We start from the raw sequence: 25,899 nt of genomic DNA, 5'->3' as shown, positions 1-25,899 counted from the left end.
CATAGCAACCCTATAAAAAAAAAAAAAAAGAGTAAAACTGCCCCATAGGGTTTCCAAGGCTATAAATCTTTACGGAAGCAGACCACCACATCTTTCTCCTATGGAGTGGCTGGTGGGTTTGAACTAACTATCAACCTTTTGGTTAGCAGTCGAGGGCTTAACCACTGCGCAACCAGGGCTCCTTATAAATTGTGCAAGGAGGGGTTAAAGTTAGAAGGAAATGCAAGCATGATTTTAGGAGATTTCAGATCCGTAGAACTGTGGCAATACAGGTTCAAATACCCAGGACAATTTGGAACGTTTCATAGAGTATTCATGCATTCATTCAACAAGTATTTACTGAGTGCCTAGTATATGTTTAGCACTTTGATAAAACCTGAAAATATCAGTTCCGCAAAGATGTATTTATGCTGAATGGTTACACCGAACTCCTTTAAAAAAAAAAAATTACATGCTTCTCACCAAGCAGAAGGCCTCAGTTGCAGACAGGGACCAATATGTTCCTGATGGTCTCTCTCCAACCGGCTCTGTCTCCTCAGTTTGCATCTCTGGTAGGCGCAGGTGTGATGCTGCTGCTGATGGTGAAGGTGGGACACTTTTTCTACCAACTGCCAAATGTAAGTGGCCAAATCCCCGGATTGCATCTTGGTGGGGCATCTCTGAGGAGACTTACATTCAGCTTGCCCTCAGTGGTTGCTCCAGTCTATCTCTGTACCTTTCCTTTAAAGTCATATTATCTGCCACACAGTCATGGGAATTAAATAGCTAATATGTATTAAGCATTTAGAACATTGTTGGGTTTACAGTAAGTGCTGGAGACATGTTAATTATTCTTGTTATTATTCTCATTAGTCATCTTTTTATTATAAGCTACTGCATAAGGATTCAGTTTAAAATGACAGACTAGACTTCAGATGACAGAACCCCCAGTTCCACCACAGCCTTGGAAGCTCACTGTGCATTCATGCCATCTGTTTTCCTAAACTGTTTCCAGAAGGCCTTGTTCTTTGTTCATGGGGACTTAATCCCTCTTTTGCCCCCACACTGCCTCTGGTTAGTTCACAAGACTAGAACGTAGGGTCTGAAAGTTGAGTTTTAACTCTGTGTTTAACTCATACCTCTATATATGAATGTGCCATTTCTTCCCTTGGTGGAAGACTGATCACCTTGCACTTAGCCATGCGAGGTACATTCGTTACTGGCTGTAACCAGTTTGTTTTAAATTATAATATAGATCAATGCTGTGTGACCATCATTTCCTTTTTAATTTCCTTAATGTGCCCTTATAGCCGTTTTTAGATAGTACGAAGGCAACTGACAACGACGACAAGAAGGGAGGTGGGAGGTTTCTTTCCTGATGTAGCAGTTTGGTTACACACAGAAATAGAAGTCCTTAAGCTAGAGTGGTTGTGAATGTTGGCCATCTCTTTGAAAGCACCCACCTGGTGAATATCAGGTTTCAGTAGCTCAGGTCCATCTCAAGGCCGCTGCTGCCTTCTCCTCTTGGGATTCAGGGACCTTGGAGTTCCTCCTTGGAATCTATGCAAGGAGGGTGGGAGTAAGCTTGTGGTTATCAGTGGCTATCCCCTGATTCTCAGCAGAAGTCATCTCTAAAACTTAATTTATACAGCACATTTGGTACTATAACTATTGGCGTTAGGAGGGCCACTCACTAATTTACTTTAAACAGTGATACTTTTTTCTTTACAGCTAGAAGCAGAATAAATAAATCCTAAACAAATATAAAATGTCAGAATTCACTGAAAGGTAGTGGTAAAAGTAGTTAGCACTCCTTTATTTTAAACATGTTGGGACTTTTAAAAACAGCCCTTGCTTTTAGCTAACCACATTATTTTTACATCTAGTTAGCGTGTTTCTAGATAAGAAGATGTAAACACAATTGATCAGTGGGATATATGAATTACTATAGCAGTGGGATTCTTGGAGTATTAAACAATGGCTGACTTCTCCCTTCCTTGAAAGACTTCTTACAAAATCCTTGTTGGAGTCCATTGGTGAAGCAGCCAGGCTAGGATCTCAGCTAGCAAGGGGACCAATACAGATTTTATAAAACATGATGTAAAATAGTATACTTACTATTATTCCAATTTTATGTGAAAAGTATAGAGAGAACAGACCAAAATGTTAACAATGGATGTCTCTTAGATAATAGGAATTGTGTATAAGTTTAATTCTTCATTATATAATAAGCATATTTTACCTTAATATTCAGAAAGGTAAGTTTTAATTAGTATATTGTTTTATGAGAAGGTTTGCTTCCTCTTCATATTCCCTGCCTCAAGCCAAAAACCTTTCAAAAACCCTACGAAGTTGAGTTCCTTTTCCTTTCCACCATATCTCCCTGCAAACTGCAAAAAGTTTGGAGTTTCTTCACTGGAAGGAAGATGGGATGGTGGAAAAGAGGTCATTTCTGCTGACTTTATTTTTGCACTTTCCCTCTTCTGCTGACCTGTTGAGTCAAATTGGTTACTAAGTACCCTGAGAAGACCAGAGTCAGCTTCAACTCAGCCATTCCTGGTGGTAGGATCAGTTCTAATTCCCAGGCAGAGAATGTGGGGGAGAGGAAGGCTAGGAAAAGGCAGATAAATATTAAGCCAATTCAGACACTTCATGAGCACAAGAAAATTTTTCTTAAGATAGATTAGGTTCTACTTTGAGGCCCTGATGATTTTTATGTCCTTATGAGTATAGGTCTTCATTTTCTCATATTTAAGAAACTTTTTTTCCATTATAAAAGTAGAAATGGTCATTTTCAAAACTTTGGGGAATTCATAATAGATAAAAAATAAAATTAATCTACAATCACAAATAAACCACTATTAACATTTTGGCATATATCCAACCAATATTATTTTCTGTGAATGGATGCCAATTGGCATAGTGATATCTTTTCACTTAATATATAGCATGATACTCCATACTGTAACTTATTTAATCATTTCCTTATTGTTAGAAAGCTAGGTTCTCTGCATTCTTGGTGTTATAAATAACATGACAATGAATCGTTTTGTACATTTACCTTTTTTCTATATTTAGGATAGATTTCTAAAAGTAAAACAAAATTTGCATGTGAAAGCATACCAGCACTTCTTAATATATCACCAAATTATTTTCCAAAAGAACCCTGGTGGCGTAGTAGTTAAGTGCTACGGCTGCTAACCAAAGGGTCGGCAGTTGGAATCCGCCAGGCGCTCCTTGGAAACTCTATGGGGCAGTTCTACTCTGTCCTATAGAGTTGCTATGAGTATGAGAAAAGGTTGGTAGGTACCCTTTTATTTTCAACAACCATGTACATGGAGTGTTATCAGTGTTTTTAAATTAGGTAATTTAATTTCATGAGCAAAAAAAAAGGCATCTTGATGTTGAAATAATTATAGTATATCATGATTGAATCTGAATAAAAGCCTAATTGAAACTTTTATTTTCTGTAAGTGGAAGTTGCCTTAATTTGTTATCTAGACCATTCATCATTTAGACTATTCTATGTGGGTTTCTATGTAGGTAATGTAGATATGTCAGGCACACAAGACCAGGCAAGACCAACTAGCCAAACACAAGATGGTTAGCCAAAGATACCAGCTCCCCATGGGTTGTCCCACACACCAGAAAGAACAACACCATCTTAGGCTGAGTTCTCTAGAGGAGCAAAACCAGTGAGGTGTATATATACTGTTATTCTTGCTAGGTGCCATAGAGTTGGCTCTGACTTACAGCGACCCTGTGTACAACAGAATGAAACACTGCCCAGTCATGCGCCATCCTCACAATTATTGCTATGCTTGAGCCCATCGTTGCAGCCACTGTGCCAATCCATCTCACTGAGGGCCTTCTTTTTCACTGACCCTCTGCTTTACCAAGTGTGACGTCCTTCTCCAGGGACTAATCCCTCCTGATAACATGTCCAAAGTACATGAGACAAAGTCTTGCCACCCTAGATTCTAAGGAGCATTCTGGCTGTACTTCTAAGACAAATTTGTTCTTTCTTTTGGCAGTCCATGGTATAGTCAATACTCTTCGCCAACACTGTAATTCAAAGGCATCAGTTCTTCTTTGGACTTCCTTATTGTTCATTGTCCAGCTTTTGTATGTATCATGGATTGAATCCTGTCCCCAAAAAATATGTATATCAATTTGGCTGGGCCATTATTCCCAGTATTGTGTGATTTCCACCATTTTGCCATCTGATACGATTTTCCTATGTGTTGTAAATCTAGTCACCATGATGTTAATGAGAGGGATTAGAGGCAGTTTATGTTGATGAGATTTACAAGATTAGACTTTGTATTAAGTCAGCTTCTTTTGAAATATAAAAGAGAAGCAAGCAGAGAGACAGGGGGACCTCATACCTCCAAGAAAGCAATGCTGAGAGTAGAGTGTGTCTTTTGGACCTGGGGTTCCTGCTTGGAGAAGCTCCTAGTCCAGGGGAAATTGATGAGAAGGACCTTCCTCCAGAGCCAATAGAGAGAGAAAGCCTTCCCCTGGGGCTGATGCCCTGAATTTGGACTTACAGCATATTAGACTGTGAGAAAATAAATAACTCTTTGTTAAAGCCATCCACTTGTGGTATTTCTGTTATAGTAGCACTAGATAACTAAGACAGTATGCATATGAGGCGATTGAAACCGCCATGGCTTGGGCCAGGAACACCTTGGTCCTCAAAGTGACATCTTTGCTTTTGAACAATTTAAAAATGTCTTTTGCAGCAGATTTGCCCAATGCATATGCCGTTTGATTTCTTGACTGCTGCTTCCATGGGTGTAGATGGTGGATCCAAATAAAATGAAAGCCTTGTCAATTTCAATATTTTCCCCCTTTATCGTGATGATGCTTATTGGTCCAGATGTGAGGATTTTTGTTTTCTTTATGTTGAAGGGTAATCCACACTGAAGGCTGTGGTCTTTGATCTTCATCAGTAAGTGCTTCAAGTTCTCTTCACTTTCAGCAAGCAAAGTTGTGTCACCTGCATATTGCAGGTTATTAATGAGTCTTCCTCCAATCCTGAGGCCGTGGTCTTCATATAGACCAGCTTCTCAGGTCATTTGCTCAGCATGAATAAGTATGGTGAAAGGATACAGCCTTGACGCACACCTTTCCGGACTTTAAACCATGCAGTATCCCCTTGTTCTGTTCTAACGACTGCCTCTTGGTCTATGTACAGGTTCCTCATGAGCACAATTAAGTGTTCTGGAATTCCCATTCTTTACAGTGTTATCCATAATTTGTTATGATCCACACAGTCAAATGCCTTTTCATGGTAAATAAAACACAGGTAAACAACTTTCTGTACTCCCTGCTTTTAGCCAAGATGCATCTGACATCAGCAGTGATATCCCATCCCTCATTTCACATCCTCTACTGAATCTGGCTTGAATTTTGGGCAGTTCCCTATAGATGTACAACCACTTTTGAATGATCTTTCAGCAAAATTTTATATGTATGTGATAGTAATGATGTTGTTTTGATAATTTCCACATTCTGTTGGATCACCTTTCTTTGGAATGGGCATAAATATGGATCTCTTCCAGTTGGTTGGCCAGGGAGCTGTCTTCCAGATTTCTTGGCATAGATGAGTACTTCTAGCATGGCATCCAGTTCTTTTTAGTACAATGACTCTGTGTATTCCCTCCATCTTCTTTTGATGCTTCCTGTACTGGTAAATATTTTGTCCCATAGAGTCCTTCAATATTGCAATTAGAGGCTTGAATTTTTTTCTTCAGTTCTTTCAGCTTCGGAAATGTTGAGCATGTCCTTCCCTTTTGGTTTTCTAACTCCAGGTCTTTGCACATTTCATTATAATTCTTTACTTTGTCTCCTTGAGTAACCCTTTAAATCTTCTGTTCAGCTCTTTTATTTCATTATTTCTTCCAATCGCTTTAGCTACTCTACGTTCAAGAGTAAGTTTCAGAGTCTCTTCTGACATCCATTTGGGCCTTTTCTTTCTTTCCTGTCTTTTTTAAATGACTTTCTTCATGTATGATGTCCTTGATGTCATTCCTCAGCTCGTCTGGCCTCAGTCATCAGTGTCCAGTGCACCAAATCTATGCTTTAAATGGTTTCTAAATTTAGGTGAAATATACTTAAGGTCATACTTGGGCTCTCATGGACCTATTTTAATTTTCTTCAGGTTCAGCTTGAACTTGCAAAGAGCAATTTATGGTCTGTTCTGCAGTTGGCCCCTGACCTTGTTCTCACTGATGATATTGAGCTTTTCCAACCTCTCTTTCCACAGATGTAGTCAATTTGATTCCTGTGTGTTCCATCCAGTGAGCTCCACATGTATAGTCGCCATTTATGTTGAAAAAAGGTGTTTGCAATGAGTAACTCATTTTCTTGCAAAATTCTATCATGCAATCTCCAGCTGTATTTCTCTCACAGAGGCTGTATTTTCCAACTACTAATCCTTCTTCATTGTTTCCAACTTTTCCATTCCAATCACCAATAATTATCAATACATCTTGACTGCATGTTTGATCAATTTCAGACTGCAGAAGTTGGTAAAAATCTTCAATTTCTTCATCTTTGGCATTAGTGGTTGGAGCATAAATTTGAATAATCGTTGTATTAACTGGTCTTCCTTGTAGGCATATGGATATTATCCTGCCACTGACAGCCTTGTACTTCAGGATAGACCTTGAAATGTTCTTTTTGACGATGAATGCAACACCATTCCTCTTCAATTTGTTGTTCCTAGCATAGTAGACCATATGATTAGCCAATTCAAAATGTCCCATACCAGTCCATTTCAGCACACTAATGCCTAGGATATTGATCTTTATGCGTTCCATCTCATTTTTGATGACTTCCAATTTTCCTAGATTCATACTTCGTACATTGCATGCTCTGATTATTAATGAATGTTTGTAGCTATTTCTTCTCATTTTGAGTCATGCCACATCAACAAATGAAGCTCCTGAAGGCTTGACTCTATCCACATCATTAGGATTGACTTTACTTTGAGGAGGCAGCTCTTCCCCAGTCGTGTTTTGAATGCCTTCCAACCTGAGGGACTCATCTTCTGGCAGTATGTCAGACAGTTTTCTGCTACTATTCCTAAGCTTTCCATCGGCCAGTTTTTTTAGAAGTAAATTGCTAGGTCCTTCTTACTAGTCTCTCTTAGTCTGGAAGCTCCACTGAAGCCTGTCCACCATGGGCGACCCTGTTAGTATCTGAAATGCTGGTGGCATAGCTTCCAGTATCACAGCAACATGCAAGCCACCACGGTATGAAAAACTGACAGATGAGTGATGGATAAATATATAGAGAGAGATTTATTTCAAGGAAATGGCACACACAATTGTGGAGGCTGGCAAATCCCAAATCGGTGGGTCAGATATCAGGCCGAAGGCTTCTACTGACTCACATGGTTGCAGGGCCTGGCAAACCCAAAATCAGCAGGTCAGGCACAGGCTCCTGGCTCATGTTCCAAGAAGCAGGAGTCAGAGGATGATGAGTGTTGAGTGCAGTGCTGAGAGAGAGCGAGCTCTTCCAGAACACCCATATATATTGGATGTAGGCCAGACTCCCAAGGATCTTCCCCTCCAACTGATTGCCTGCTCACATCAGATCACAAAATGGAGGATGATTACATAATACCTACCAAATCACTGAGAATCCTGGCCTAGCCAAGTTGAAACATAACCTTAACCATCATAAACACTGAAACTGAAGGGGCGGAGTGACTATAACTTTTAGCTACACTTCCTTTCACTTTTTATGTAAGTAATAAACTATCTGAATCTAAAACGGGCTCATCGATATCTTTACCAGCCAAATCAGTCAGGCCTTGGCCTTGCCCTGTCTTGCATGTTTGAGAAATTGTGGAGGAAAGCAGAGAAAAACGTGCAAAATACTTACTTGATTGCACAATGAGTTGTAATATGGACTTGATATTAATATGAGATATCAGTGGAAAAAATGTCTCGGTGGGAAGCCTAACTTTTTTTTTTTTAATGTGTTTTTGGTGAAAGTTTATCCAACAAATTAGGTTCCCTTTTTAACAATTTCTGTACATATTGTTCAGTGACATTGGTTACATTTTCCCTTTTAACAATTTCTGTGCATATTGTTCAGGGACATTGGTTGCATTTTTCACAATGTGTCAGCATTCTCTTATTTCCATTTCTGGTTGTTCCGTTTCCCCTGATTAACCTGTGGTTCCTTTGTGAGGACTTGGGAGTTTTAGCCCCTACGGAAAATGAAGCAGCGTTTATCTTTTCCCCACAGGCTGTGCTGGCTGGTGTTATTCTGAGCAATGTCACTCCCTACCTTGGAACCATCTCCAACCTACCTCATCTGTGGAGGCAGGACCAGTATGACTGTGTGAGTATTTAGCACTGGCTAAGGAAGGGAAGGAAACCCTGGTGGCATAGTGGTTAAGAGCTACGGCTGCTAACCAAAGGGTCAGCAGTTCGAATCCACCCAGTGCTCCTTGGAAACTCTATGGGGCAGTTCTGCTCTGTCCTATAGGGTCACTTTGATTCAGAATCAACTGGACGGCAATGGGTTTAGTTTTCTGGTTTTCTGGAGAAAGGGAAGGACAGAAGAGAAGGTTAGAGGGAGGGAAAACAGAACAAACAAAAGTAATTAGTCATGGACATGACGATTGCTAGCCACTCTTGGATGCCTAGTACTTTTGCTTTAAAAGAGAGAGTCAAGGCTGTTAGCAAATGAAAATACTGAGACTTTATTCCAACTATGCAAAACTAAACGAATTAAGTGTTGTTGTCGGGTGCTGTGGAGTTGATTCTGACTCATAGCGACCCTACATACAATAGAAAAAAATACTGCCCAGTCCTTCACTATCCTCACAATGATCCCATTGTTGCAGCCACTGTGTCAGTCCATCTTGTTGAGGGTCTTCCTCTTTTTTGTCGACCCTCTACCTTACCAAGCATGAAAGCCTTTTCCAGGGACTGGTCACTCCTGATAATATATCCAAAATATGTGAGACAGTCTCACCACCCTCGCAGAATTCTAAAGAGCATCCTGGTTGTACTTCTTCCGAGAAAGATTTGTTCATTCTTCTGGCAGTCCATAACATTTTCAGTATTCTTCCCCAACACCATAATTCAAAGACATCAATTCTTCAGTCTTCTTTATTCGTTGTCCAGCTTTTGCATGCATATGATGTTACTGAAAATATCTTGGGTCAGGTATTTGCAAATGGCTTGGGTCAGGTGTATCTTAGTCCTCAAAGTGACACCTTTTCTTTTGAATAATTTAACGAGGTGTTTTCTAGCAGATTTACCCAACATAATATGTCGTTTGATTTCTTGACTGCTGCTTCCATGGGCACTGATTGTGGATCCAAGTAAAATGAAATCCTTGACAACTTCAATATTTTCTCCATTTATCATAATGTTGCTTATCGGTCCGGTTGTAAGGATTTCTGTTTTCTTTATGTTGAGATGTCATCCATACCGAAGGCTGTAATGTTTGACCTTCATCTGTAAGTGCTTCAAGTCCTCTTCGCTTTCAGCGAGCAAGGTTATGCCATCTGCATGTCGCAGGTCATTAATGAGTCTTCCTCCAATCCTGATGCCACGTTCTTCATATAGTTCAGCTTCTCAGATCATTTGCTCAGCATACAGATTGAATAAGTATGGTGAAAGGATACAACCCTGACACACACCTTTGTTGATTTAAAACCATACAGTATCCCCTTGTTCCATTTGAATGATTACCCCCTGTTCCTCATGAGCACAAGTAAGTGTTCTGGAATTCCCATTGTTCACAATGTTATCTGTAATTTGTTATGATCCATACAGTCGAATGCTTTTGCATAGTCAATAAAACACAGGTAAACATTTTTCTGTCTTCTCTGCTTTCAGCCAAGAGCCACCTGACAGCAACGATATCCCTTGTTCCACATCCACTTCTGAATCTGGCTTGAATTTCTGGCAATTCCCTGTCAATGTACTGGTGAAACCACTTTTGAGTTATCCTCAGCAAAATTTTACTTGTGTGTGATATTAATTGATAATTTTTGCATTCTATTGATTCACCTTTCTTTGGAATGAGCACAAATACGGATCTCTTCCAGTCAGTTGGCCAGGTAGCTGTCTTTCATATTTCTTGACATAGACAAGCGGACACCACCAGGGCTGCATCCTTTTGTTGAAACATCTCAGTTGGTATTCCACCAATTCCAGGAGTCTTTTTTTTTCACCAGTGCCTTCAGTGCAGCTTGGACTTCTTCCTTCAATGCCATTGATTCTCGATCATATGCTACCTCCTGAAATGGTCAAACATCAACTAATTCTTTTTGGTAGAGTGACTCTGTGTATTTCCTCCATCTTCTTTTGATGCTTCCTATGCCGTTCAGTATTTTGCACCATAGAATTCTCCAGTATTGCAACTTGAGGCTTGAATTTTTTCTTCATTTCTTTCAGCTTGTGAAATGCCAAGCATGTTCTTCCCTTTTGGTTCTTTATTTCCAGATCTTTGCATGTGTCATTATAATACTTTACTTCTGAGCCGCCCTTTAAATCTTCTGTTCAGCATTTTACTTCATCATTTCTTCTATTCCCTTTCTACTCTACGTTCAACAACAACAACATCCATTAAGTGGCTACCAAAAAACCAAACCAGCTGCAATCAAGTCGATTCCAACTCATGGCAACCCTATGTGTGTCAGAGTAGATGTGCTCCATAGGGTTTTCAATGGCTGATTTTTTAGAAGTCAGTCACCAGGCCTTTCTTCCAAGGCACCTCTGGGCAGGTTTGAACCTCCAACCTTTTTGTTAGCAGTTGAGGATCTTATCCATTTACACTACCCAGGGACTACTTAGTGGCTATGCTTACATACCAATCTAATGAAAAGGGTTTGTCATCCATTGCTTATGTGAATGGTAGTTGATCTAGCTAATAAATACATTCCAGGATCCAAAACCAAAAACCAAACCTATTGCTACTGAGTCAATTCTGACTCATAGTGACCCTATAGGACAGAATAGAACTACCCCATAGGATTTCGAAGGAGAGCCTGGTGAATTCGAACTGCCGACCTTTTGGTTAGCAGCCTAACCCTTCATCAGTGTGCCACCAGGGTTTCCATTCCAGGATAGGAGACCAAAAGTCTTTTTCTTTTTTTGTGTCTTTTTTTTTTTTTTCTATTGTACATTAGATAAAGGTTTATAGAACAAACTAATTTCTCAGTAAATAGTTAGTACACGTGTTGTTTTAAGAGATGTCAACACTCTCCCTTCTCGACCTCGGGCTCCCTATTACCAACTTTCCTGTACCCTCCTACTTTCTAGTCCTTGCCCCTGGGCAGGTATGTGCCTTTAGTCTTGTTTTGTTTTATGGGCCTATATAATCTTTGGCTGAAGGGTGAACTTGAGAGTGACTTCATTACTGAGCGAAAAGGGTGCCTTGGGGCCGTACTCTAGGGGCTTCTCCAGTCTCTGTCAGGCCAGTAAGTCTGGTCTTTTCCTGTGAGTTAGAATTTTGTCCTGCATTTTTCTCCAACTCTGTCCAGGACCCTCTATTGTGATCCCTATCAGAACAGAGAGACCCAAATTCTAACAAGAGAAGGAGGTGTGTTTCCAGGGGGAATGACTAATGAAGCACCCTTCTTTCCATTGGAGCACAAAACCAGAGGACAAAAAGGAAAAACAACAAGAAATAAAAGATGGAGGATGTAATATAATGAGAGGAGATAGCCTAAGTAGAGGCAGAGAAATAGGAGAGGGAGTGATTTTTGGAGCTAAGTGCCTGAGGAGCTAAGAGGGAATGTGGTCCAGAGCACAGGTAGAGATTGTAGTTCTAGGAGGAGGGATAATACTTCCAGTAGGACTGGAGAGAATGAGAGAAAGTTGAGTGCAAAGGCTGAGAAGTGGAATGTAGAGATATTTAAGGTAGTTCCAGCCTATTTTCTCTGTAAAGATGAAGGTAAAGTCAACTGCTGAGAATGATGGAGAAGGTGGTAGGATGGGCACTTATAAAGGATGTTAAAGATTTGCAGTAACTATTATAGGTCTTGGAGGGCAATGCTGGTTCAGTGATAGAATTTTTACCGTCCATGGGGAGACCCGGGTTCGATTCCCAGCCAATGCGTCTCATGAGCACCCACCACCCGTCTGTCAGTGGAAGCTTGTGTGTTGCTATGATGCTGAACAGGTTTCAGTGGAGCTTCCAGACTAAGATGGAGTAGGAAGAAAAGGCTGAAAATCTACTTCCAAAAATCAGCCAATGAAAACTCTATGGATCACAACAGTCCAAGCTGCACCACAGCATAGGTCTGGGCCGCATTTTGTTCCCTACGCATGGGGTTGCCATGAGTCAGGGGTGACTGAATGGTAGCTAACAACAATTAAACCAACAATTACAGATCTCAAATAGCAGCTACCATTTTATGAGTGTCGTGTTTTATGGGTTGCTTTACAAATGATATTTCTAATCACAATAAAGTCTGTGAAGAAGATATTATTATTCCTATTTTGCACATGAGGAAACTGAGATTTAGAGTGAGAGTAGAAGAGAGAGATGGCCAAGGCTGCATAAAAGGATTGCTATGCACCATTGAGAACCTGTTTGTGATGGCACCAGTCCATATGACTGGGTAATTTTTTTCTGCAAATCCTGGGTGTGGAAGGGAGAGGGTAAAGGTGAGTTGAAAGATAAGACTGGTAATTTTCTGAATTCTGCTTGTTTCATGGTCTTCCTTTTCCCTTGTTCCCTTTTCCATAAGGTTATATGGTTAGTGACGTTCTCATCTGCAATTTTTCTGGGACTGGACTTCGGACTACTTCTTTCAGTAGCTTTTGCCTTCTTCATCATCGCAGTTAGGTCACACAGGTACTTCATCTCAGGGAATAGGAGGTGAGGCATCATAAGGCAAGATCGTTATGACCTAATGGCGAGTGTCATCTCCTTTCAGAGCTAAGATTTACCTCCTGGGCCAGATCCCGAACACGAACATTTACAGGAGCATCAGTGACTATCGGGAGGTAAGAATCCAAATCAGCACCACTCCTGTGCCCAAGGGATGGGCTTGGCGAGGCCTGATGCTTAGTGTTTCCATAGAATGTCTTCACTGTTGTTTGCTGCACTATAGACACCCATTAAGGAAGGAGGGGAAAGGGATGTACAAGGCTAGGACAAGCACTAAAGTAGGCAAATCTTTATAGTACTACAGCCAGCCAGTTAAAGGTTATTTAAAAATGTATTTTAGGGAGAGGATTACCAAGAAAAAGAAAGGAGTAAGGAAATGGAGGGGAAAAGAAGAAAGCAGGAAAAGCAGGGGGTGGAAGTGGGAAGGACGGATTTTCTAATTCTTGCCTCTAACCAAGAAGAATATAGATACTCCAAGAGGTGCTAAAGAGATTTTTTTTTTTAATTTTGTGCAACCATCACCACTATTTATTTCTAAAACTTTTCCATCACCCTAAACAGAAACTCTGTACCCATTAAGCAGTAACTCCACTTCCACCTTCCTCCTGCCCCTGGTAACCTCTCTTCTGCTTTCTGTCTCTATAAATTTGCTTGTTCTAGACACCTCATATAAGTGAGATTGGACAATACTTGTCCTTCTGTGCCTGACTTATTTCACTCAGCACGATGTTTTGAGGCCTCATGTGTCAGAACTTCATTCCTCTTTATGGCTGAGTAATATTCCATTGTATTTGGGTAGAACACGTTTTGTTTATCCATTCATCTGTAGATGGATATTTGGGCCTAAACAGTGTTTATTCTTAGTCTATGAAACAGCTGAGAAATTTCCCTAAACTTAACGTTTTATCTTGCAGATTACGAACATCCCTGGGGTGAAAATCTTCCAGTGCTGCAACTCCATTACGTTTGTGAATGTTTACCAACTGAAACGCAGGCTGTTAAATGAAGTAGCCGCCTTCTTCCTCTCTTTCCCTGCCTGCCCTGTACCCCCACCCCGCCCTTTTGCCTTCTTTTCCGTCACTCACTCTCAGTGTGCGATCCCTCTTATATCTTCCAGATTGATATGATAAGGGTGCGTCTCAAAGAAGAAGAAGTTTTTGGCCTGTTCACTCGCTGCGCTCATAGTGGTCATACCAGCCGAGAGGCTGAAAGGGGTTGTAGGTGTTACTGCAACTGTGATGAACCGGAGCCACCACCCAGGGTTAGAAACTCCTTTTCTGAATTTTTCTCACGTTTTATACAGTGCGCTAACAGGTTCTAAAAACAAAATTCAAAACCCCTGAAGGATTTTGACTTTTAGATGGACCACGGAGAACTGGAAATCAAAGATTTCTACTCAGAACTAAAGACACAGGCTCACCTTTGAGGTCCAGGTTTTGACCCGAAAGTAGGTAGGAGGAGCTGTTCTGAATCTTTGATTTCCTGTTTAATGGCAAGTGACTTATCTGAGTGCAGAGAGCACTGTTTGCCTTTTCAGATTGTCGGTAATTCCCTGGTTGAACCTATTTTCCTGGCTTTTACCTGACCAGCTTTAGATTTCTGAAAATAAATGACTTTAAGAGTGTTGTCCAATTCCAGTGGGGACAAGGTGGAGGGCTGGGGTCTCCAGTATTCACCAGGGTCTCCTGATGACTGCCTACAATCAGGGAAATAATGGCAGAGGGTGCAAGAGGGAGCACCAAGTGCAGGTGGCTATTCTAGATATGGATTTTACATTATTTGGAAGATATTTTCATAGCAACCCCATGAGTCGGAATTGACTCAACGGCAACAGGTTTGGTTTGGTTTTGGAAGATATTTTAACTGAAGAGAGTTACAAAGTGTTTGTTATTTCCAACGCTGACTTGTGCTAAACAATCCCTTCCCCCAAAGCAGGGCTTCTCATTTCTAGCTTTTGGGCCTTTCTGTAATCATCCAGTCTACAGCCTACACCCTGCACTGGCAGTTATATCTATACACACAGAGATTTACACACATACGCACACACACACCACCACTACCACCACACACTTCCTTCCCCTCTTGTGTTGTTGTTTGTTGTTGTGTGCCATTGAGTCAATTCTGACCATAGCTGCCCTATATGACAGAGTAGAACTGCCGCATAGGGCTTCCTAGGCTGTAATCTTTACAGGAGAAGATCTCCAGGTCTTTTCTCCTGAGGAGCAGCTAGTGGGTTCCAACTGCCAACCTTAAAAGGGACCTATAAACACACTTACCTTTTCAAAAGCTGAGTGCCCATTCTCACTCCCACACACCCTAATGAAACTTAGCTTCTACTGAACTCCCTGAAAATACCAACTGTGTTGTCAAAACCAGGTTAACAAAATTCAAAGGATATTTCCTCCAACTACTCTGGACAGAATTGGCACTACATTTAATCTTTATGTTGTATCCATACTGTGCTGGGTACTGTAGAGAATATTTACATAATATCAGTGTTATGGATTGAATTGTGTCCCCCAAAAATATGTGTTAACTTGGCTATGATTCCTAGTATTGTGTGATTGTCCACCATTTTGTCATCTGATGTGATTTTTCTATGCGTTGTAAATTGTGCCTCTATGATGTTAATGAGGCAGGATTAGAGGCAGTTATGTTAATGAGGCAGGACTCAATCTACAAGATTAGATTGTCTTAAATCAATCTCTTTTGAGATATAAAAGAGAGAAGCAGGCAGAGACAGGGGGACCTCATACCATCAAGAAAGTAGTACCAGGAGCAGAGGGTGTCCTTTGGACCTGGGGTCCCTGTGTTGAGAAGTTCCTAGACCAGGAGAAGACTGATGACAAGTACCTTCCCCCAGAGCCTTCCCCTGGAACTGGCACCCTCAATTTGGCCTTGTAGACCCCTAGATTGTGAGAGAATAAACTTCTCTTTGTTAAAGCTGTCCATGTATAGTATTTTTTATAGCAGCACTAGGTAACTAAGACAATCAACAAACATATTTCAGAGTGGAATAGGGTGATCCAGAATTTATTGAGCCCCTACTGTGTGCCCAGAACTATGACGCTATGAAAGAGAAAAAAGAATTTCAAGGTTCTCTGTCTTCAGGGAGTTCTGAATTCTTTTTTTCATGGAAAATTTTGTACATATACAGAAGTAGAGACAAGACTATGATGAGCCCTTATGTACCCGCCATTAGCATTAAGATGTCTCAACTCAACCAGTCTTGTTCAGCTATACCCCTACCCACTATCAGCCCCTCAAAATCACAGGATTACTGTGAAGCAATTCATGAAGTTATAAATCAAATTATAGAGATAACTGTATATTAATGTGACATATACAGCTATATTTATATTTTACCAATCCTAAATTTTTTTTAACATTTATGAAATTTGATGCATCATGCAGTTGATGGCATGTTCATTTAATTCATAATGTTTTCTTTCTTGATAGTACAAGTAATAGTGGTGTGCCTTAAAATTGATAAAATAGAATAGTGAACCATACAATGTACTGTATTGTTATGTTCTAAATTGTGTGTTAGACTCTAACAACTATAAGGCTTTAGGTAAGGGGAGATCAGTGTGAGCTCAAAACGAAGATTTCATGGGAGAAATAGATGTATACTGGTCAGGAGAGAGAAATTTGGAATGATTTCAGGTAGGAATGAAGAGGACCCCAGGCCTACAGATCTGCTTGGGCAAAGACCAAAACCCAAACCAAACACATTGCCATCGAGTTGATTCTGATTCATAGCAGGGTTTCCAAGGCTGTAAATCTCTACTGAAGCAGACTGTCATGTCTTTCTCCCAAGCAGCAGCTGGTGGTTTCAAAATACTGACCTTTCAGTTAGCAGTTGATCGCTTTAACCAGTGCACCACCAGGGCACCTTTGGGCAAAGACATCAAGGTAGAAATAAGTGTAGGGGTCTCAAAGTAAGAGACTTGGTCCGGGAAATGAGGTCAGGCAGGCACAATGTGAGTGGATTGTGAAAGTCCTTGGAAGATAACATAAGGAGAGAAATGGGAGGCTCTCAGCTTTTCCTCTGCCTAGAGGACCTTGCATCTTCTCACCACTGAGCCAAGCCTCACCTGTCCCCTTAAGGTCTGGCCTCAGTGTCTTTCAACCTTGGGGGCAGCTCTTTTCTTTGAACTGTAATATTATCTATCCATACCAGTTTTTTGTTTTTGTTTTTGTTTTTTTGCTATATAATATATACTACCTTGTATGGATTTTATCTTGAATTTTTTTCTATTTTCAAAATATACTTCACAAGCGATATTATTAGAACAATAACATTTTTCTATAACAACCATCACCCAAAATTACAACACTCTAGCAGATGAATTCTTTTCATTTTTCCATGTGCCTTATAGGTCTTATCCATCCATGTTGTTATGTCCCTTCTCCCCAGGTAGAGTCTGATCCCTCCTGTGATGTAGAGTCCACATTCACATCCTAGCTGTCATTGTATCCCTACTACTTGATACTGGCCTTAAACTATAGCAGGCACTTGAGGGCTGTTAGGGAGATGAAAGGAATGAGAGGTAAAGACTGCCCTGCCCAAGTCATTTTTGTCTTCTTCAGGAAGTCTGACAGAAGATGCTTGTACTGATAGAAGATGAAAGGGGGTGTTGAGAAAAGGGACTGATGGAAGAAATACTTGAAAGTATTAGTCGGCACTGGAGACTAATTGGAACCCAGGAATGAGGGAAAGGAATAAATCAATGATTTTAAGTTTGAGTCACTAGAACAATGATAACATCATTGATGGACATAGGGAAGTTGGGAGGGAGATGCCGTGACTGGTGACGATAAGGAAAGATGAATGTGGTTTTAGTCCTGAGCTTGGAGTGACAGTGAGGTATCCAAGTAAAAATAGACAGTACCTAGTCTGGGGACAAGCTTCATAAAAGACGGATTGAGCTAGCAGACGGAAACAGCATAGTTGCAAATACTTGCAGTCCTTGTCTGAGTCCTCTCACAGTCATCCGCTAACTGTTGTCCCAGATTGCCTACACAGAACGATTTGAACGTAAATTGGGTCACTCCTCCTCCACCATTCACTTAGTCAGCTGCGCACGCTTCGAGAGCGTGACCACGAACCAATCTACATCTGATGAGCAAGTGCCATACACAGTATCTTCCACGTCTCAGCGGAATCAAGGTCGAAACTTGGAGGAGGAGGAGAAAGTCTGGGTTCCTAATAACCCCCTGAGAAACAGCTCACCACCACTGCCTGATACTACTGAAAGTCAGGGGAGGAGTAGGTCACTCCTCCCTTACTCAGATGTTTCTCTTCTGCCCACCACCCACACCATCATCCTGGATTTCTCCATGGTCCATTTTGTGGATTCACAGGCTTCAGTCATATTAAGACAGGTAAGTACCCAGGAGGTTTTAGCAAGAGCTCTGATGCTCTCCTCCCGCCACTGCCTAGATCTGGATCAAATCCCATTAGTCTCTGATCTGCTGCTGTGTGATTAATAGCTAGGCCACCAGAAACTTGGACACTGGAGGGAGTTTAAGGTCAACCAGAATAAAAAGACAATGAACCAAATTTGATTGATTGAACTCTGTGTCTGGGGTTGGTTCAGTAAATATGGCACATAATTATTTCTCAAGGAATAAAAACTAGGAAACTCCTAACGCCATTGAAACAGCAATCATACCATGCCCAGCGATTCCCAGTATATGCTGGGAGTTAGCTGCAGATGTTTTCAAGGAATGTCCGAATGCTACAAAAAATATTTATTAAGAATTCTCCATTACTTAGCTGCTCTGAGCCAGACAGTGTAAAAGATGCCGGGATGCCTTTTACTCAGAATTGAAAAAATTATGATGAAATGACACCGCAAGCCTGAGGCTGCCTGTCCAGTACCTATAATCTCCTCCCCATTCCCACTTTATGGCTTGCATCTTTGGGTGAGAAGGGCAGGGCAGAATTCTCCTTCAAAAGCTGCATTCCTTGATCCTGGCGTCTCTCCTACTCTCTGTTTTCTCTGGCAGGTCCCATTTCTCTCCCTCTTGTACACTATAGACAATTTAGATGCACAACTAACGCTATTGATTTCATTGTTTAGTGTCTCAAAAGTACAATATGTTTTTTCAGCCAGTTTATCTCTATTCTTTACAGCACTGCATCTCCACCTTGCTCCTGCCGGCAGTGGCTCAGGTTTAAACATCTTGAATGCTTACTTCCTGGCTCTGTGTGTGGTCTATCTCACTCTTGCTCCTTTGGCTGGTTTTCCTCCTTTTATCCTCAAATCAGATTTTATCATACCTTCTTATTCCTAAAGGAATGCAATTCTCTCTTAAGTGAGCCCAGGTCCTCTTCCGTCTGAGGCAATAGGAAGCCTTTCATAGCAGAAAGAACTCTGGCTGGTGGTCTAGAGATGTACACTCTGCGCTGGCTTTGCTGCTCACTGTCCATCTGACCCAAAACAAGTTGCTAAATTGCACTGGGTCTCAGTTTTCTCGTCTATAAAATGACAGGCTTAAAAGGGATTAATGTTAAGGGCTTTTCTATCCATTAGATTTCCCTGCTCCCCCCACCCCTCCATTTTTAGGCTTAAGCATAGTTGATATTCTCTTGTCTTCAGGGCTTTTCCATCTCAGGTCGTTCTTCTAGGTGGTAGTCTCTTTGCCCAGTCTTGCACTGTAGTTGTTACCTTAGATTCCATTCAACCCACGTTATGGAATGCCTACTATGTACCAGACCACATTGGGCATATTTATGCATAATCTCATTTAATTCTTCCAATAGCCCTGAGAGATAGGCTATATTCTCCCTTAAGCTCTCAGCTAATAAATGGGGCCAGGATTTGAACTTAGAGCATCTGACTTTACATCACTCTTCCTGGCTCTTCTGCAGTACACTTGTGTCATCCCTCCCCTCCCTTTTTTGTGGAATCACTGTACGTTCTGCTCCTTGGCATCACCCATTCACACTTGGCCTCTGTTGATGACTTTCTGCCTCATGCCCAACATGGAGGCAATGTCAGACATGTCCACTTTACAGCCTGCAGGATTCACAGGGCATTTTATACTATAAAAAGATTGGGTTCTTCATTCCCTTTATAATTGCTCCCTACTGCCTTTACTGGAGGAAATCATATTTTGTTTACTTTATAATTGAAATTTTAAACCTACTAAAATTCCAGCTATCCATTCTTTTTTTTATTTTTTTTTTAACCACTTTTAAATTTTCTTTGGTCGTTCTTGAGAATATGCACGGTAAAACATGCACCTATTCAAGTTTCTATGTGTACAATTTAGTGACATCAATTACATTCTTTGAGTTGTGCAACTGTTCTCATTCTTTTCTGAGTTGTTCCTCCCCCATTAGCATAAACTCACTGCCCCCTAAGTTCCCTGTCTGATCTTTCAAGTTGCTGTTGTCAATTTGATCCCAAACAGATAGTTCTTAAAAGAGCCAAATGCACTAACGCTCAAGGCAGACCTTTTTTTACTAGTTAAGCTAAACTATTGTTTGGTTTTAAGAAGACTTCAGGGGATATTTTTGGTTTAAAGTTTAGAAATTAATCTCAGGGCAATAGTTTCAGGGGTTCATCCACCCTCCATGACTTCAGGAGGTGTGGAGTACATGAGAATTTGAAATTCTATTCTGCATTTCCCCCTTTTTGATCAGGACTCTTTTATAGAATCTTTGATCAAAATGTTCAGTAATGGTAGCTGGGCACCCTCCAGTTCTTCTGGCATCATGGCAAAGAAGGCAATTGTTCATGGAGGCAAATAGCCACACATTCCATATTCTCCTATTCCTGACTCTACTTTTTCCTCTGTTGCTCCAGGTGAATAGAGACCAACTGTTGTGGATGGCCGCTTGTAAGCTTGTAAGACCCCAGGCACTATGCAATGAGCTAGGAGGTTTAGAACAGAAGCACCTGACACATTATTAAGCTAATTAACTGAAATGTCCCATGAAACAATGACCCTAAACCTCCAAACCAAGGAACCCAATCCCATCATGTTTGGTTGTCCATAAGCAGCTTCAGCAGCTACTCTTTTTTTCATTTTTTGTTTGTTTTCTGTCATTGTTTAAATATATCTGTCACACAACTTTTGCCAGTTCAACTTTTTACAGGTGTACAACTTACTGACCACAATTAGAATATTCAGCTGTGCAGTCCTACCCTTAATCAATGTGATTTTTCCATCACTGTTAACCCCTCTTTTCCCCCTCCCTCCCGCCCTAAAAAAAACAAAAACAAGCCCATTGCCATCAAGTTGATTCCGACTCATAGTGACCCTATAAGGCAGAGTGGAACTGCCCCATAGGGTTTCCAAGGAGAGCTTGGTGGATTTGAACTGCCAACCTTTTAGTTAGCAGCCCAGCACTTAACCATTACTGTTATAGCAGCACTAGATAACTAAGACAGTCGTTGTAAATACATCTATCACACAACTTCTGCCAATTCAACTTTTTACAGGTACAACTTATTGACAGCAATTAGAATAATCGGCTGTTCAACCCTACCCTTAATCAATGTGATTTTTCCATCACTGTAAACCAAAACTCAGTACTCCATGAGCAATAACCCCTCCTTTTGCCCTCCTTCCCACCCCTGATAATCACTAATAAACTTTGGTCTCTATATATTTGCCTTTTCTTGTCTTTTATATAAATGAGATCATACAATATTTGTCCTTTTATCCGTTTGTGATTGACTTATTTCACTCAGCATAATGTCTTCAAGCTCCATCCACACTGTAGCTTGTCTCAAGACTTCATTTCTCCCACTGGCTGAGTAGTAGGGTGCCTTGGAAGAAAGGCCTGGCGATCTACTTCAGAAAGATCATAGCCACTGAAAACCCTAAGGAGTACCATTCTACTCTGACACACATGGGGTCACCATGAGTTGGAATCAATTCAACTGCAACAGGTTTGGTTTTGTTTGATATTTACTAAAGTCAAATGCAACTTTGTGGAGTAGCTCTGATTATAATCCTCAGGGTTTTTTAATTTTGTTCTCCCTACTGTATCACTTGGACATCTCTGGGCCACATTTTGCCTACTCTGCTCATTGAAGAGAAGGGGAGAAGTGGTCACATGCAAACACTAAGCAATAATACCAAGATATGGTTGTTCATGAGGACTCTAGAGTGTTCCCATCACACCTGTGCCATCTCTGTCCTGGTACTTTCCTCACATAAACAATACCTGTTTATGTGAACAGTTTCCTCTTTGAGACTATGAGCAGCCCTCCCTCTCCCTTCCCACCCCCACATGAGACAGTCTAATCCTCTTCTGTATTCCTGGCACTTCAGACATTTCCTGGTATATAGAAGTCCACTCGTCAAATGTTATGGAGCTGAATCAGAATGCAAAGCCACATACATCCCAGACAACTGAATGACCAAAAAAGCTTTAAAACTCAGCTAATTAGAAGGTCCTTTTCTGGTTGATCAGTCCTGGTAGAGCAGTGGTTAAGAGCTCAGGCTGCTAACCAAAAAGTTGGTGGTTCAAATCCACCAGCTGCTCCTTGGAAACCATACGGAGTGGTTCTACACTATTCCATACGGTCGCTATGAGTTGGAATCAAATCAACGGCAACGAGTTTGGTTTGGCTTTCGGTTTTCTAGTTGACTGTGAAACTCTCTGACACTGATTTACTCTCTCCCCGCAGATGTGCAATGCTTTCCAAAATGCCAACATTTTGGTGCTCATTGCAGGGTGTCACTGTGAGTATCCTTCACCCTATGAGAGGGCCGTGTTTTGCACCCTGTTGCTCTGCTCCCCAGGTTTCTAATTCTTTGTGTGTTCTGGGTTTGGTTTGTAGCTTCTGTGATCAGGGCATTGGAGAGGAATGATTTCTTTGACACTGGTATCACCAAGGCCCAGCTGTTCCTCACCCTCCATGATGCTGTGCTGTTTGCCTTATCAAGGAAGATACCAGATTCCTCTGAGTTAAGCGTGGATGAATCTGAGACCGTGATACAGGAAACCTTCTCAGAAAAGGTTGGATGATGTCAAGCATCTGGGGGTGGGGTGGGCAGAGAGGCCTGATCAGAAAGAGATGGACAATGTCCAGGAAAGGTTATTTAGTATGGCTATGCCAGATTTTGAAACGTTGAAATGATCCCTAACCGATTGGCAAGTAGCAGTGGACTTGAGCCCCCAAATACCCCTACTGTCATCTCATGTCTGTCTTATTTACAACCCTTTCCCCCAAGTAAAGATGGTTTACTCAACCCAGCAGGGGGCCTGAAGGATCCTCTTTCAGCAAGCTTGGTTAGTGCCTGTGCCATACCAATGACTAAATATTTAAAATATCTTTTCTGTCTATACTTTTAGAATCTACCTCCCCCCTCCACTCTTGGGATGAATAGCAGAGGTAGTCTTTGAACTAACAGAACAGTGAACTGATAAACTAACAGAGGTAAAGACCTGAATAGCTGACTTTGCCAGCCTAAGACTTGGGCTATTACTTAGATGGTGAGCGATGGAAGATTAAGTCAGCCTGGCCAAATGCAAAGGAGAGTGACATATGAACCAAAATTTTCAGCCATTAGTTATGACTAAGTAATGGTCTGGGCTTATTTCTGTGTTTTCAAATCAGTATTTGTGTAAGTTAAAACCCCACCACCACCACCAAAAAAAAAAAAAAAAAAAGGAAATTAAAACACAGATTGGCACCAAAATATTATCTAATGACTAGAAATTATTTTTAAAGGAAACCCTGCATTTTTTATGACAAGAAAGTATTATCATGGTAATAAGTGTTTAAAAACATTTCAAAAAGTCAAAAAGTAATATTATTCAAGCTTGCACATGACCTTTATCTTTCTTTTTTTATTTTTTAGTTATTCACTATCAAGTATTTCCCTTGCTTTGTAGAGAATTCTCACAAGCTATGTGCCTCTGCTTATCCAGAACAACTCCCCCAACCCCATAACTAGATTTAAACTTTGTTTTCTATTTTTCCTCTATAATCCACTCCATTTATAAAATCACAAAACCGTTTGATTGAACAGGATCTCAGAGCTCCTCAGGCTCAAATCCCCACCCAGAGCAAGAATCCTCTTGACAGCATCTCTGACAGGAGGTCCTCCTGCTTATGCTCAGAGACTTGAAGTCGTTCTCAGACTTTAGTATGCATCAGAATCACCTAAACATGCAATTGAAATACAGATTGCTGGGTGCCTCAGTGCCACAATCCCCCAAATTTCTGCTTCAGAGGGTCTTGAGTAGGGTCTGATAATTTGCATTGCTAACAAATTACCAGGTAATGTCGATGACCCTGTACCAGGGACCACACCTTGAGAACTCTACTACCTTAGAGATTCAACATGCATACTTCACTGTCATAATCTAGTGTGCCTGGTAATCTTTGGGTGTGTGGCAGACATTATTTAGAAAATGTTTATAGGAATAATTTGAGGCCTAAGATGATATTTTTACTCCAGAAAGAATTTGATTCTTTTGCCAGGTAACTGGAGGCACTAGCAATCCGGGATCACTTCGATGTGATTTCAGGACTTGAGTTTTTCTAGGCCATCCAGGTGACCCAAAGCCCAGTTGCAGTCCGTGGAAAGGTTTACCATAGCCCCTCCCTTGGCAGGCCCTGGCATCCAGTTTTTGCAACCCTTACCTCTTAGAGCTGTCAAAAGTACCACTCAGCATATCTGTGCCACTTCTAGGTCATTAAATACTCTCAGGGCAAAAGTAGCCCCAAATGCTAGGTTCATCTTTCTAGATTTCCATCTTTTCCAAAATCTTGGCCTGTAATTCGCCATGATCTTGTTAGCTTTATGCTGCCTTCAAATCAGAGGTTTTTGTTTTTTTAATGTTTCACCCAGCTCTTCTAGTTGTCGTCAGTGGAAGAGTTGGTCTGAATTATTTAATCTGCCTTTACTGGAGCTCTGGTGGCATAGTGGTTAAGATCTCAGCTATTAACCAAAAGGTCAGCAGTCCAAATCCACCAGCCACTCCTTGGAAACCCTACGGGGCAGTTCTACTCTGTCCTATAGGGTCACTATGAGTCGGAATCAATTTGACGGCAGTGGGTTTAGTAGTTTTTTTAGTCTTTACTGTAGGTGGAAGTTTCTCTATTTTTTATTTACAATTGTGATACTCTTGATGTGTTTGTTTTTACATTTTATATAGCCATATCTCTTAATCTTTCCTTTTCTTATTTTCTATTTGCTTTTTATGTTTAGAAATCCTTCCCACTTAGAAAGTAAATAAATAACATTTTATTCTAGGTATTTATGCTTTTATTTTTATATTATACTTTTTAACCTAGTTATAATTTATTTCAGTATTTGGTGTAGAAGAGTAATCTATTTTTTATCTGTAGTGCTAACCATTTTGAGCTATATCATCTATTGAATAAACCATCTTTCCCTCATTGATTTAGGATGCTGTTTTAATAAAATATTATATTCTTATGAAAGTTAACATCTATTTCTAGTTTAGTTTTTGGGTCACTGTTCTGTATAGCTTCAGTATCACACTGTCCTGATCACTGTTCCTTTAAAGCACATTTTAACATTGGGTTAGAAAGTCCTGTATCATCCATCAGTGTTCCATTTCAAAATATGCTTAGTCATTCTCACCAATTTATTCTTCCAAGCCAATTTTTGAATTTTTTATCAGGTCCCCACAAAACAACAACAAAACCTGTTGGAATTTTCATTAAAATTTCATTAAACTATAAAATAATGTGAGAATTGCTATCTTTACAGTATTCATTCTCCCTCTCCGGGAACATAGGCTATCTCTACATTTATTCAGCCTTTTAAAATATTTCATAGTAAGGTTTTGTGGCTTTTTCATATAGATAATCCTAGCTACTTTACACTTCATGCATTTTATACTTATATTGCTTTTATTTAAAGTCAATATTCTTTTCCATTATATTTTCTAACTGGTAATTGCTAGCATACAGGAAACCTATTAATTTTTTTTTTAATGTATTGGTTTTTATAAAACTATTTGGTCACCTTTCTGAATCCTCTTACTAGTCCTAAGAGGTGTGTCATTATTAATTCTCTTGGGATTTCTAGGTAGAA

The 25,899-nt window shown here is 40.5% G+C and overlaps 1 protein-coding gene and 1 long non-coding RNA gene across 12 annotated transcripts in view; one reads left to right on the top strand and one right to left on the bottom strand.

The window, feature by feature from the left end:
* Positions 1-25,899, bottom strand: part of LOC111750178 (uncharacterized) — a 96,697-nt gene that overhangs the window by 25,832 nt on the left and 44,966 nt on the right. The window contains exon 2 of the long non-coding RNA XR_002785350.2: positions 1,443-1,539. This is a non-coding gene — a long non-coding RNA (uncharacterized LOC111750178). The remainder of the gene's footprint in view (positions 1-1,442; positions 1,540-25,899) is intronic.
* Positions 1-25,899, top strand: part of SLC26A8 (solute carrier family 26 member 8) — a 93,248-nt gene that overhangs the window by 63,043 nt on the left and 4,306 nt on the right. For 9 of the 11 annotated variants that reach the window (XM_023546441.2, XM_023546426.2, XM_003404228.3 and 6 more), the window contains 9 exons: positions 540-617; positions 8,245-8,340; positions 12,713-12,819; positions 12,902-12,971; positions 13,770-13,862; positions 13,973-14,116; positions 17,872-18,243; positions 22,512-22,566; positions 22,665-22,843. In XM_023546441.2, the coding sequence (XP_023402209.1) occupies positions 540-617; positions 8,245-8,340; positions 12,713-12,819; positions 12,902-12,971; positions 13,770-13,862; positions 13,973-14,116; positions 17,872-18,243; positions 22,512-22,566; positions 22,665-22,843 (1,194 nt within the window). The remainder of the gene's footprint in view (positions 1-539; positions 618-8,244; positions 8,341-12,712; positions 12,820-12,901; positions 12,972-13,769; positions 13,863-13,972; positions 14,117-17,871; positions 18,244-22,511; positions 22,567-22,664; positions 22,844-25,899) is intronic. The other 2 variants (XM_023546417.2, XM_023546386.2) reach the window with 1 other exon arrangement.

Source organism: Loxodonta africana, chromosome 1, assembly GCF_030014295.1.
Source record: "Loxodonta africana isolate mLoxAfr1 chromosome 1, mLoxAfr1.hap2, whole genome shotgun sequence".
NCBI lineage: Eukaryota > Metazoa > Chordata > Mammalia > Proboscidea > Elephantidae > Loxodonta > Loxodonta africana.
Note: the sequence above shows the minus strand (reverse complement) of the source record. Positions and strands in the feature narration are given on the sequence as shown.